The 14,801-nt window shown below is 42.1% G+C and overlaps 1 protein-coding gene across 1 annotated transcript in view; it reads right to left on the bottom strand.

Moving 5' to 3' along the window:
- The window catches only part of ntn1a (netrin 1a), a 77,201-nt gene that overhangs the window by 5,800 nt on the left and 56,600 nt on the right, over positions 1-14,801 (bottom strand). The window contains exons 6-7 of the mRNA XM_049571618.1: positions 13,587-13,640; positions 4,001-4,075 (exon numbers count right to left, since the gene is read on the bottom strand). Coding sequence (XP_049427575.1) covers positions 4,001-4,075; positions 13,587-13,640 — 129 coding nt within the window. The remainder of the gene's footprint in view (positions 1-4,000; positions 4,076-13,586; positions 13,641-14,801) is intronic.

Raw genomic sequence — 14,801 nt, 5'->3', positions numbered from 1 at the left:
TTTAATTGATTTAAGTGAATATAGGTATCAGACTGGATGCAATATTAGCAGATACCCAATATTACAGGACATGGGTCAGGATCTGGGCCAAAACAACTTGATTGGGACATCCCTACATGATGAATACTATTCTAAAATTCAAGGGACTTTTACAGTGCTGAAATGATAAAACACAAAATATAGATGTTGTTATTAAATTTTATACAATAAAACTTGATGATTTTCTCTCATTTTTGACTGGTCATGAAATATTAAAACAGAAATGCTTTAGGTAACATCCAGCTTGTTGCGGGTAACAACACTGGTTCATTCATCAACACTGTTGTCATCAAGCAGGTATCAGCTGCTGATACCACGGACAAATCCACTAAAAACATTAAAGAGCTGCTAGTGAAATGAGAAATAATAAAAGTGAGAAGATCACAGAAAGACCTTGGTCGGCCTTGGTGAACCTGGCACCCATGTCCTGTAAATCCAAATAAACTACAGTCCTGTGGTATAAATACTGTTCCTATCCTCAGTGGAAAAGGCTGGCCCATGTGCCAGCTATGAAGTGAACCCCTACGTGCCTTATGTCCATTACTACTGACGGAGCAGTGTGATTTGTAATGTGATTAGGAAGCAGGGTAGGGCTATTAGGGACGTTAGCTGGAAAGACACTCAGTGATATCACATGATGGATCAACCAGTATGGACCTCAGAGAGAAGGAAAGAGAGGGCTGCCTCTCATGGATCCTAACCCAGCATGTATCAATATGTATTATATTGACCAGATCTCTATTAACTTCCATTATACCTCTACTGTACTTATGGGACAGCTTTTGAAATGTTTTACAGGGGTCACTGGCTTCACCGTCAGTGTCGAGCTAATGGAGCTGAACATTACGGCAGCATTAAGAGATATATCCTGTATATGTTGGATCACCGCCTTGGGAGTCACACTCTATGAATGGTGAAGAGCTTAAACTGGCTCTAAAACTTCCTGACTTGGGAAACTGGGAACACATCTGTTTCTAAATTACACTTTTACTGTAGTTTCCAATATTTTTGATACTTTTTGTGGCATTCAGGGTCAGTACAAAATCTGCTGAAGCTTCCTGCAGGGGACTACTTTCAAAAGTAGTCTCAAAATGTGTTTTTTCCCCTTTTGTCTTTTAACAATGACTATTATGTCTTGAATATTTTGTGTGCACTTTTCTGTATGCTTTCTTTGTATTTTGTAAAGCACTGTCTGTATATATCAAAATTCATTATTTGGATGCTGAGTCCAAGTCATGCACCTCAAATACGCACCTTTGCTATACATAGGCTCCTATGTAAGATCTGCCTTGCCTTACCCTTACGATAACAGTATAAATGTGAGTTTCTTGGAATGTTATCCTCAAGGTTCTTCAACATAAGAATGTGGGCGTCTACTGGGTTATAAAACATTAATATAGGTTTATGTTATGGCCACCAGTTTGAATTATTTCAACATTTTTGTCTGGGAAATTATCTTTTCCGTCAGTTTGTCTGATTGGATGGATCAAACTACTACACTACCCATGAGCGTTTTCAGCTGCAGTTTAGTAGTTTTTCCAGTTGTCTTGTACCCATTTGCATCCAGTAACACCACCAGCAGTGCACATCACATAATTTATAGCTCTGTGATTGGATTTTTTTTCTCCAAAAGCACCGTGAGAGTCATACAACTGCTCATCTATTGTACTTACTTCTGGAGCATGTGCACCCAAAAGACCTGAACTCTGATTTCGTCTACAAATCCTACTGTCTTACTTCTGCGAGTGTTTGTAGATCGTTTTCACCCTACTTGTACTGTTTGTCCCCTGAGGCCCTTGGTCAATAGAGACTCAGTGGCTAATCTTGTGTGACCTGATGCTGACCTTGGCACCACCTTGCACCTGCCAGCTGCCACCAGGCGCTGTTCTCTCTGATAGTGTTTAGCAAGCAATCGCTGTACACTGCCTAGAGAAGTTATACCCAGGATTTCACATCAGACATCTCCAACCCCTCCCTAACACCCCGCTCCCTCCTGTGATTCTTTATGTGCGTCTGTATGTCAACCGCAGAAGCTTGTAGCATCGTTTCTCTACGCAGCATGGAGCCCCGCTCCCCTGCTGATCTTTTCAAAACAGTCCAAAGCTATGGCTCTCTCAACTTATCCTGTAGATTTACATTGTGTTTGACTTTCTCGATCTGCTCCGTTGAGCTTGTGTGTGGTATATACTGTATGGAGATCTTGGTCTGGTCTGTTACGAATCTTGAATACGCTGCTGCAAGTTGAGGGTGGATATGACAAGAAGCTTAATGGTTCACATGCACATCTCCAGCTCAAAGCCCCTCCCCGGTGAAGGCCAGGCGAGGAGAAAGATGATGTAGCGCTTAAAAATAATGGTGGACAGATTGATTAAATAAAAAAATACCTTTATAAAACTACAAAGATTCAATGGGACAAACACAGGGATCAGTCAGCATGTGTTTTAAATTGTATTTATTTAAAGAGCACGACTAATTACCTGTTGTTGTCTGTTGTGTATAAATACAATTATGTGTGGAACTAATCAACTATGCACTATTTTTAACAAGACAATGAAATCTTCCCTGTTGTGTTTGGATTAAATTCCTTGTCTCTTGTCTCATCTACACTTAAGTGAACTGGTGCAAAAGAGGAACTTCTAATTGTCTGTTTCTTGGTGTTATCGCAACCATCAGTACCAGCAGATCCCCTACACTTCACACACACACACACACACACACACACACACACACACACACACACACACACACACACACACACAGCACAAATCAGTTGAGAAGCTCTCCTTGCTCCACTCTGAGGAGATGTAAATACATGATAGGACCAAGAAACATGACGAGTGATGGCTTCTCCAGCAGGACATCCTGATGTCTCTTTTACCTCTACACCTCTCTACCCTCGAATGGATGCAGCTTTCTATTATCATCCAGGTGTAAATGTCCTGCTGATAAAATCACTGTTTGTTATCTATAAGTGTAGACTTAAACTAAAAATTGAACCTGATATTGAAATGTTAACAAAGCTGCTTTTTGGCCAAACCAAAGAAAAGCAAACAGCTGTGTAGCTGACACATTCATGCATGAAGAAACACATATTTCAAGAGGCAAGGCTCTTCTCACGACATCATCGGCAAGGTAGGCATTGGTGGAAGAGGAGGTGTCAATAAGCTGACCCCCTAACTCCTCCAAATCCCTGCAGAACAAAGCCCTGGCCTGTCTGTCAAGCTGCTGAGGTATGCTGCAGGATGCCGCTGCTTGGTTGACCGGTTCAGCAGGCTGACTTCAATCAGAGGAGGGGACAGAGGGAGGGGAAGAGGGGAGAGGTCATATGTCTTATCCACACCTTGAATGGCGTGGCGGACGGACGGTCACAGGAATGCAGCGAGACTTGCATCGATTGTGGGGGAAGTGGGCTGCCTTAATGAGGATCTCTGAGAGAGCACCCACTGTCCGTCACACTGTCTTTGCTTTATCCGCCCGGGTCTTAAATGCCTACTCAGAGACGACCCTCCCCACACACCTCTGCCTAATTCTTCATCCTGCCCTTTCTCTCCCTTCTGTTTGTCTGCTTCTCTCTTCTTCCTTGAAGATCTGCTGTCTTCTGTTTGATCCTTTGTCTCTGTCCTCAGAAAGCTGGAGTAAGCCATCAGTAAAATGCCTCCTTTGTAAACTATAGCAGCTCCCCAGCAACGTGCTGGACTGGGATGTATGGCATGGGAAGCATTCTGGGCCCAGAACTTGGCGCAAAAGGAGTAAACATATCTGTTGCACAGTGATTCTACAGCTCCCAAACAGTTTGACAAACACTATTTGTTCCTGCAGAGTTAGAAACTTGTTTTTTATCCAAAGCCAAGTCAGTGAGGAAGGAAACTGTGTTTCTTCCATCAGACCACATGTTTTTAAGCTTTTCCGCAGAACTGAAATCCAAGTCATTAAATGATCAGTGTGTTGTCTGTTGACTCACCGTAATCTTTCTTGCAGTACTTCTTCATGTTGATCTTCAGTTTGCCTTTAGATGCTTTGCAATAAGAGTCACAGTCTGCAGAGATATGAAGGGAGAAAATACATGTTATTTTATTTAGTAATGGACGAATTAACTTGTTATAAATTCATTGGTGGAGGAAGCTAAAAACTTTCATTAGCATTATTATCTCACATTAAACAATATCCATAACATAAGAAAAGTTGATCTACAATGCTGTGTAAAGTAAAAAGCCATAGCATGATGGCTAATTTTGTTTTACATTAATTTTTATAAAAGTCTGTAAAACATTTACCAGAATTTTACTGTCTAAATTTTGGTAAAAGCACAATTGGAAAATAAAAATGAACTGTTTATTACAAACTAAGACACTGGATTAAACACCCACTTTAAAAATTATATTTAATAATTTATCATACGTACTCAATTGCACAAATAATCAATAATAACAGTAATAATAATAATAATAATAATAATAATAATAATAACAAACGATAAGAAAACAAACAAAGAAACAAACAAAAAATCATGCAAATATCCCCTTTAAAATGACAGACAATGTTTAATGTTTTAGAAACAAATCATTTTTAATGTGCAAAAATGGTGGTAGAATGTATACACACTACAGATGAGCTGGAAGTTTGATTGGCGCTGCTGTTAAAATAAAAAAAAAAAAAAAACATGATGAACTTAATAATTTCCACAAGAATGAGGTGCACAAAATAATTTTCTCTGCTGGGCAATTACGTGTATAGCAGATTCTCACACGTTTAAATTTTTTTGCTTTACTGTATTGTACTGTATTGTGATTTTAATGCATTTTCTAAATTGTAAAGCACTTTGAATTACTTTGTGTACAAATTGTGCTCTACAAATAAACTTGCCTTGCCTTGCCTCACACCGCTGCTTTGGCACCACCTTTTGTTTTATGTCTTTCTTTCTATTTGCAAGTAACAGAGTGCAAAAGGCAGATGTCTTTTTTGGCATTTGACTTTTTTTTTCTCTTTTTTCACTAAAACTGCCTCTCTGGCCCCAAAATGCACAATAGGACAGGAATAAAACAAAAGGTGGTGCTAAAGCAGCTGTGTAAAACACCTTCAGAGAACAATAACAATGGCAGCACCTCTGGCAATAGCTCTTTTGTCTGACTGGTTGACACACATCTGTCTGATTTGATGCTGCTGTGGTGCCATTGCTGGAAAAAACTAGAGTGCACGTGTTTCGGTTGCAGTGGAGGCACTTTAACCTTCTAACCACGTCTTCTCATACATGTGTGATGGTGAGGGGTCTCGGAATGGAGCTGATGGTACCGGCAGCAGTTCAGCAGAAATACAAATCACTGCGACCCACTCACTGCCTGTCACACTGTGGGAATGAGTCAAGCCTGTGCGGACCACCCCCCGCCCACTTCAATCCCCCCCCCCAATCTCACCTCGCTTGTCACCTTAGCCCCCAACCTCCCGAAAAAATAACCCAGGGATCACTTCAAGGCCCCACCGAGGACTATGTCAAGCTTTTGCATTTATTGCAGTGTGGACGGGCAGGAGGGGGAGAGCGCAGAGGGCTGGCAGCTATTTGAGGGAGTAGAAGGTGGGGGGTGTGAAGGGGGTCAATGCCACACAAAGGGAGGTCAGGAAGGGAAAATTAGCCATCCATGAAGCACTAGGCAGAAGACCCTTTTTTTTGTCAGGAGGTGGGGGGCGTCCACTCTGGAGGCGTGAACAAATAAATACCTCACGCAGGCAGAGGGGTCACCCAAATTGCCTCACGGCTCACACACACATATCTGCATGTGAGGTAGCTGTGTAAGTGTGTACTTAAAGTTGATTTTAAGCTTGATTTATCATATGGATAACAACTTCACAACAGAACATTTTATATTTGCACAAACTGTAAGTAAGCTGTTATTTTATTAAGATGCATTGAGATTAGAACCAACACTGATCCTTGTCCGAATAAATCTATGAGGATATGTATATGTCATCAGTTTTATGATAGATTACCAGGAGGCGAAGAAGGCAACATTATATCCCTCCCTCCACTTTGCTGGCCCCAGCAATCCAGAGAGTCCATATAGGTTCAGTGATTGCCCCATGCTATGCTGTCATGCTGCCAGCCACATACTGTATAGTGCGGGCCAGAATAACGTGACGTAAAGCCATTTCACAAAAAAAAAAGAACTTGTTTTCCCTTCTTTTCTGCTCCTTTAGTGCTCCTCCAACTGGCATAAATTGGATCCAGAGTACTGATTTGGTTTACACTTCAGTGCTGCAAGTTATAATGAGTATAGTAAAAGAAAGAAGGGGAGGAAGAGATGGATGGACAGCGAGTAGTAGCAGAGGAGAGTGATGGGGTGGTGGAAGAAGGATTGGAGCTTTCAGGCAGCCTGAATATGAACAAACTTCATTGTTGTGAGCAGATCTTTGCTCCATGCCTTTACTCCCTTTTATACTCTGTTTGAATGAGGTTGCCTGGGGAACACCACGACAAGAAAAAATGCAGGGAAGGAGGCGGGAGAATGGATACTGGTAGAGAGTGAAGGGGTGGAGAGGTTGACAAAAAAAAGAAGACAGGAGTGAAGTTTATCAGGGGGGTGGGAAGAAGAAGAAGGAGAAGAGGAGGGTCGGGATTTTGAGTAAAACCCCCAAATCAGCAAAAAAGTGTTTGCCTCACAAGCTGGAGCTGGTAGTAAATACAGAGAGTAACAAAAATAGGCAAAGTAAATGAAACAGAGGAGTCTATATGAGCTGCACCTGATTACCATGTAAATGATGGAGGGGGGAGCTGTGGAAAGGAAGCTTTGTTTTCTCATAACCCCCCTTGATGCCATCATGATACTTCCCTTTGATAGCCTTTCGTTCCCCATTAGTGTACCCCTGAGACACAGCTCCGGGCCCCGCTGAGAGCACCCCGAGATCCCCATTTAGGGCCAGGCAGTCCCCTACCGTGAGGACAAATGTTCCCTTTGTGCGCGCGTTACAAGCAGGGGAAGTGGGAGCAGTCCTGTAGCACTGAGCTAAAATGTGCTTTGGGTGTTCTGAGTAGATGTAGTTACTACAGCGCTTTGTTTCCTGCCTTTCAGAGCACTGAGAAGTGCGTAACTGAGAGGTGGACCTCTGCCCCTTCTATCAAAGTGCTGTGCAACCCTGTAGGCTAATCGTTTTCATTTGGGATGCTTCTTACTAAAGCTGCTTCAAGACAGAATACAGTACTGTAGAGTTCTATGTGACGGAGCCAGAGCTTTACAGCGCCAATAGGCGGAAGCAAAGCTAGGCCTCAGTAGCCAGTGTAAGGTAGTGCACAGTAAATCATGCCCCAAATATAAAAATGCTGGTGGACAATGCTTCTTAAAATTATTGTTTAAAATCAAACACGTCTGTAAAATCTAGAAGATGATGCCACATTGATCCAATTTATCAAACCAGAAGAAAAAAATGAGTTTATCATGAGATTTCAACAAAAGTTATGAACAGGAAGAAGAAAGAAAAGACACATTTCTGCAAGATAAATTGAGCAAACAATATTTCACATGATTAAAGTCAACTACACAGCAGGACTGGTGTGCAAACAGTTCAACATTCAGCCCAGAAATCTGCACACACTGCAGAGTCTATAGCCAAGTTGTGTTTTGTCCTTTAGTCAACAAGAACTTAACAAAAAGGTCTGCAACACCCAGGTTCAATTCTTTCTATGAGATAATCATTTTTACAAGAAGGGATGTCAGGGTCCCTGCTTCCTAAAGTCAAATCAGACCCACTTTAGCACCGCATGAAATAACAAAATCCCCACAATCATTTGAATGAAGCCAGTCCGGTGACACAGCAGGGTCTACGTTGTGTGCTGTCATTGCACACTGACATTAGATGTAAATCGTGAGATACAGAATCATCCAATATGGATGCCATTTCAAGAGATTCCTGGCTGATTGTAAGATATAGATTCAGATCATTCACTGGCCACATTCACAGCACCTCAGTGAGATGTGTGACTGCATATACAGTATGACACTGTGAAAAAAAAAGTACACTGAGGAATCCTAATGAACTTTGCAGTACAAGAATTAAAGGGATATTTTGCCGATTTTCAACCAGCTCTGTATCACAACAATGTGGGCAGTATGTGTAAATAAACTATTTTAAACTTCCCTCTATCTTATCAGCGCCCAGATCTTGCTAAACTCCCAGCTCAGTTTTTTTTAGCTGGCTCTAGGCCTGTTGCTCAAACCACAGATTGTACCTCTGCATGTTCATATGGGGACACAACGAGTATAGAAGCGGATTCAGAGAAAGAGACATACCCCTCTTTTTCGCTCTAATACTCAGACCAAACTCAGATCAAACTGTAAAACAAGGCAGTGCTGATCAAATACAAATGCTGCCCATTTGTCGCCTGAAATGACAACAGACCAGCCATCATCTCCTGTGTCAAAACAGACAAGCTGACATTACATCACCCACCAGCAGGAGCGTTTATGGGTCCGGTACAGCACATTGCAAACTGGTAGTTGTAGGTTTTCTACCTCTTAAGCATAAGCGAATACCACCGCCTTTTTATTCCCCATGTTTTCTCTGGTCATGTAACACCAATTGCAAAAATATTTGCAGCTTGAATGAAAAGACCATCCTCCAGCAGTGAAATTCTTCTTTAAGGCCTTTACACTCCAGGAGCATGAATGAAAAATGACACACACACGCAAAGTACTTGCATCAAAACTATTCATTCCAGGGGCAGTGCAAATTTGCGACAGTTGCAACAGGTCCGCCATTATCGTGATGTTGTCCTGTGACGTCCCCTCCACACAATGTGATTGGTTGATGCTTTTATTCGGGCTGTGTTAAGCAAAGCAAAACAGCCTTACTGCAGTAGTATGGCTGAATACAAATATTTATTATGTTGTTCTGTTCAGCAGCTCTCACAGTTTCCACACAGATAAAATCAAATGCACCCAGGCAAGTGAAACACGATCTCAAATGGTCTCTTGAGTCAAAGCCAGGTGTGAACAGCCAATCTATATCAACTAGATCTAGACACACTCTGGATGTGTCTAGATACAAGATACAGGACTCAGTGTGAACATGACCACAGAGGCATGGCGGCATCAGAGGTACCAGAGCAGCGAGACAAGGAGGTGTAAATGACGGCCCAGGAGGAGGGCTTTCTCCCTCAACCAGACTGATTGAGAAACAAACTGCGGCAAATAAAGCATGTAATTAGATTATGGAGCCCAGTGTGCTGCCCTGCGCTGTTCTCCTCTGCTCACACAAGAGCCGTGAGTTTGGATCCTGTCCAGCAAAGATGGAGAGAGAAAGGAGGAAAGAAGGAGAAGGAGTCCCCCACTTCTTTTTCTCATTGTTTCATCAGCGAGCAAAAGATGGTTTGTTTTCAGGCAGACAACAGCCAGCAAAGAGGCTGTTTGAGTTCTTGACCTGATTTGAGATTTCACTTTTCGGGTGGCATGCAATCAGTTCTGATGAGCTGTGTCGTTCCTCTGTTACTGTAACTGATGAGTTTCAGATGAGTCAGCAGGGATTCCTGTTGGTCATCACCCAAAGCATGGACGCAGAGAGGGGAAATAACCCTGCCAAGGTTTTCATGTCATTATAAAACGGTTTCGGCACCAAAAAGTAAATAGCGTGCAAAAGTTTGATATTGATAATGAGAATTTGATACTGCGCTGTTCTATTTTTGGCCCCGCTTACTGCAGAATGTCTCTCACCATTATTTCTTCTACAATTAAGTGGCGTAATAAGATCCCGCGTTGTTATGAGTGTGAAATACGGTGGAGTCGACGAGTGCTGAACAGGGTGTGTGAGGCAAGACTCATGTCCAAAAAATCTGAGGAGGGGTCCGCTGCAGACTCTGATCACTTCCAGCCTCGCCTCGGAAACACATATGAGAGTGAATCTCTTACAAGCCTCATCATCGTCAATCCAATTCTCCTCCTCCTCATCATCATCATTAGTTACTTTCACATCTTGTATCCCGACAGGCCTGGGGCGACCATCACAGGTCATCAGCGGTTAATCTCCTCCACATTTCGTTGCTGCGCAGACGTCTCTGTCACGACCCGTGGGAGTGGCGACTCACACCATCCGTGACCTACCAGCACAATGTGTGTTTTGTCTGGGCCACACCATCGGAGGTATTCTCCATGCATTCCAGCCCTCCGTGTGGTCGAGAGGGGGAGAGCCCTGCTGCAGGAGACAAATTAATATCCACTCCATTTTCCCTCATGCTCTCCATTCACCCTCCCCCCAAAAAATACCACCCCCCCCCCTTCGTTCAGCTGAGGCGCAACAAGGCACCTGCCTCACAGCTGTCAGCCCAACACCCCCTGTATCACACACACTTGTGGACACTTTTACATATATAAATATATGATTTCAAAATTAATTTTCTACATTCTTAAAGATATATTATGTAACGTTGCTGCATAAAAATGTCTTTAAACAACTAGAATAATGTAAAATATTTTGTTGAGTTGTGGACTTAGATTGCCCAAAATGTTTCCAATATATCCAACCCAGAGATATCTGTAATTTTAATCAAGGACTGGTCCGTGTCATTTCCTTGCCATGACCAGTCGGTGACATCACATCCCCTTTGCGCATGCATCAGCGCTGTGGTTGTCTGCCGGAAGCTGTCATAAATGGACATTTTTACAATATACTTTTTAGATCTTGGTCATTTTTAACTATATGTTTTAATTGGATAAAGGATTTTGGTCATTGGATGTCTGGATCTGTCTTAAGTTATCAGAGAAACAAGCTGAGCAAACGCTAGCGGCAGCTCAGCTCAAGGGCCAGATTATTACTTATTTTATTTTTTTAACTCAAAACTGAGGAGACCTCTGCAGATAATTTGGCTACCGGTAGCAATCTACTTAACATATGGATCTTACAATTAGAGAAAAAAGGTAAGCACATATTAGCAGGAGCTGGGCAAGTGGCCCCTACTTGAGGAGCCGCACAGTGTAGGAGAAACACTGACTTTTAACGTGAAACTGCCTTATTCAATGTTTTTCCCGTTTTAATTACCAGGTCCATTTGTCTGATAGGAGAAGACCTCTGCGGACAGTTCCGCTCCCGGTAAAACCCTCCTGCTTGAACATTGAAAGAATCCTAACCGGGAGAAACTGACTGCAATGATGTCATTGCTCCAGAGACCCTGGCGGCAGAAAATGAAATACTGTTCATTTAATCTATCTTAAAGTGTCTTCTCTCAATTTACTTCTTGTGGTTTTCGAATTTCCCTCTCTATGATAATAATGATAATAATAATAATAATAATAATAAGTAGAATAAGAATTTAGCCATTTAATCAAGGTATATTAACAACCTTTACTGTGGTGCAGGCACTATTAGTGGGTTGGAAAAAAACTGTTCAATGCTCTGATAAAATCCCTGCATCTGTTTGCAATCCCATATTAGGTGATATCATAGCTGTTTGAATACCAGGCTGAGCAAGAGGCGCATTTGCTCTGCAACCTTCTGAGCAGGCTCCGAGGGTAATGTATGCATCCTCTGGGCCTCAAGCCTGAGAGGGTGGTCCAGGGGGACCCTCGGCTACTCATGATTCTGACATGGCCGACGCGGGACGCCCATCAAGGTGCACCACCTTGCACTCTGCTTGATTTTAAACTCTGTGGGTCGAACAGCCTCGTGCCCATTATACATATGAGAGAGAATTCCCAGAACTCTGCCGTGATTAGATTATCTTTATAGCTACATGGTCCGAGTCATTACACAGTCTCCTCCAGGTTGTGTTTACATTAGTTCAATGACACGGTTTAATCAATAGGATTATAAGATTTTTAGCCTTAAATCAGGTCATAGCCACAGGGAAGATTTCACATGATAACAGTGAAATGGAAGGAGAGGTTCAGGGGTCAGTTTTCATATGAAAAACCACAAATATCCAAAACACTCTCAGGTGTTGACGTACTAAAACAGATAAGCAGTAACTGATCAACTTTGCATTTATTCAAGTTGATAAAGTAATACGGGTCCTCTCACTTATCCAGTAATTCCTGAATGAGGTGAGGAAAATTTCCTACACCCCAAAAGCAGACAGATTCCTGACAAGGGGGCCCAGAGAAACTCCAGATATTCTAGCTCGGCACCACCCACCGTGTTATGTGAAGACAAAGCGTGAAACAGAGGGAGACGAAGGAGGTGGAGGAGAGCGAAAAGAGACTGAAAGAGAAAAGAAAAGAGGTGGAGGAGGGCTGGGGACCGGCAGTATCCTGACTGTGCTGTCAATCGAAGCTGTCCAGGGAACGTCAGGGACCTCGGAGGGCCCAACAACAGCTGCAAGAGCCTCTTACGCACACATACACACACACATATAATATACCTTGGGCCTCCTGCAACTTCATGGGTGAGACAGAGCAAACATGCCGCAAGCCAAATGACTCAAGTTTTTCCACCACAAGGCCAAAAGACAGGGTAGGTTTATGTTTATGAAGCACAAGATGCAAGTTTTTGTTCTTCACACTTGTAGATTTTACACCGCTTTGCATGTTGAATTACCAACTTAATAAATCTCTTACAGTTTCAAGTTTACTCATATCCAAGGAGGTCGGTTTCGTCGCAACATTGGGGGAGGGGGCACATATGAAACGGGAGGTTTGTGGGTCCTCCAACAGAATTTTGATTTTTAGCATGAGCAATTTTGTGGTGAATTTTTATGCACTAACTGCCTCCTTTTGCAACAACTTCTGACATATAACCAGAAATTCAGCCAATTAAGTTGCTCACAGTCCAGAAACTTTAGGTGATCATTATACTGCATTAATCACGTCAAGCATATCAGAACTGAGCTGGCATGGAAAAAAAATCTCATACACTGATATATTAAAAAAAAGAACAACAATAAATAAACAACTGATAATAGTGATATTTTCCATTACTGAACCCATTCTGGCATTTAATTGTCATATAGGTTTTAGGTTATGTCATCTATCTCTTGTATCTGTTGTACCACAACTTATCCTAATGTCATATCTCGTCCCTATAAATAGGAGAATAAAACTCAACATTATGGTATAATTTCAAACACAAATCATCTGGTGAACAAACAAAATAGGTATTGTTGAACTACAGTGCTGCGTTGAATTACAACATCAGTCCTACCCTGACTTCACTGCATCAGACTGAGAAAGAGCAAGTTTGGAGAGATGAAAAATCATCGAATCAAACAAACTGCCAGGCCCCCGAGCTGTACGCTAGACCAACACCCCACTGTGCCGCAGTTAGACTGATTAATTGTGAAAGTGCGAGAGATTAAAGGAGGCACATCCCAGGGAAGCTGCTAATGGTTTTAATATTCATGAAGCCTTAATAAGGAGGGGGGAAGGCAAGAGGGATCCAATTTATCCAGCAGTCTGTTTTTTTTTCCATTTGTGGAAAAATATTGTGCTGTTGAAAATCCATTTAAACTGCCCATACTTGCACAATATCCTCCACATCTTTTCCTTAAGGCCAGATGTGCTCATATGGATGTGTAGCAGCGTACAGATAAACATAAGAACAAATAAAATAAATGTTTGACTCTGTAATGTACTCACCTGAAGGCTCCTCTGTACTGCTGGACGGGGTTGTAGGAGGTGCGACTGGAATCTCTACTCCCAGAGAAAACATGACACAGACACAAAGAGAGATCATTATTTTGTGTATCCATGCATACATGTCTTTTTTTTGTCTTTATGCGCATGCATGTTTGTGCAGTGTGTAAATGTGCACATTTGATGAAGGCAAAACAATGCAAAGAAATGAAAATATATCAGTGTGAAGGTCATGAGTTGCACAGAGCTAACTGTGATTTTTTCGACAGACAAGCTTTTTGAGTAAATGTGTTATTGTTGTGGTCGATAGTGGGCTGCAAATTTGCTAAACACCCCCTGACGCCAAGGGTTATCGTCCACTCTCTAATCTGGTGGTCAAAGTGTGAAATGTATATATAAATTAGACTTTTGTGAAGTCCAGACAGAAAGTTATTCTCCTCCAACTCCCTTTTATTGAATATTTATTATTTCTTGTCCTTTCCAACTTCCTCAATAGATTTTTTCCCTTCAGGCACTGTCCAAGCTCCTTATCCACAAATTTCGTGTTTAACCACAACTTTCTTCCTGCATTTTACAAACCAATCAAATGTTAGATGTTCACATTAAAATATAGTTAATAATCATAGATGCCAACCTCGAGACCATAAACATAATGACAGATTTTGAAAATCAAAGCAGGGAGAAGAAAAATATGAGTTACAGAGACTTTGTTTCCTGCATTCTCGTGACTTTTAAAGACTGAAAATAAAATAAATAGTAAAGTACATGAGCATTTTTTATGTTAAATACATTTACTTTGGGTTTAGTTTTTGGTTTATTCCCCTGGTACGCCAACAGAGTACCAGGAGGAGGGAGGCTAGGCTGTAGGCTTGGCCTGCACCGGGGACCCACAGCCAGCTTTCTTCCCTGGCTCCTAGGTCCTGGATGCCCAAGCGAGGCGAAATGGGAGGCTCGTGGTCTTAGCACAACTGGATAAGGAGGGCAAGCCAGGGCCTTGCAACCCCTGAGCCACCCTTGAACACCTGCTAGAGTGTCCAGTTGGACTTACACATGGTGGTCAGAAGGGAGATAAGGTGCCGATTTTCAGCCCCAGATATTGTAAGCCTTCTTTAATTAATCTTTCAATATTGGATTGTTAATTCTCTGTTTCATCTCCTCCCCTGTGCCCTGCTACATCAGAGCTGTACGATTGTCCAAAGACTTGATTCTCTCAGCCCT

This window comes from Epinephelus fuscoguttatus, linkage group LG3 (genome assembly GCF_011397635.1).
Source record: "Epinephelus fuscoguttatus linkage group LG3, E.fuscoguttatus.final_Chr_v1".
NCBI classification, from domain to species: domain Eukaryota; kingdom Metazoa; phylum Chordata; class Actinopteri; order Perciformes; family Serranidae; genus Epinephelus; species Epinephelus fuscoguttatus.
The sequence above is the reverse complement of the archived record's forward strand: the minus strand, read 5'-3'. Positions and strand labels throughout refer to the sequence as shown.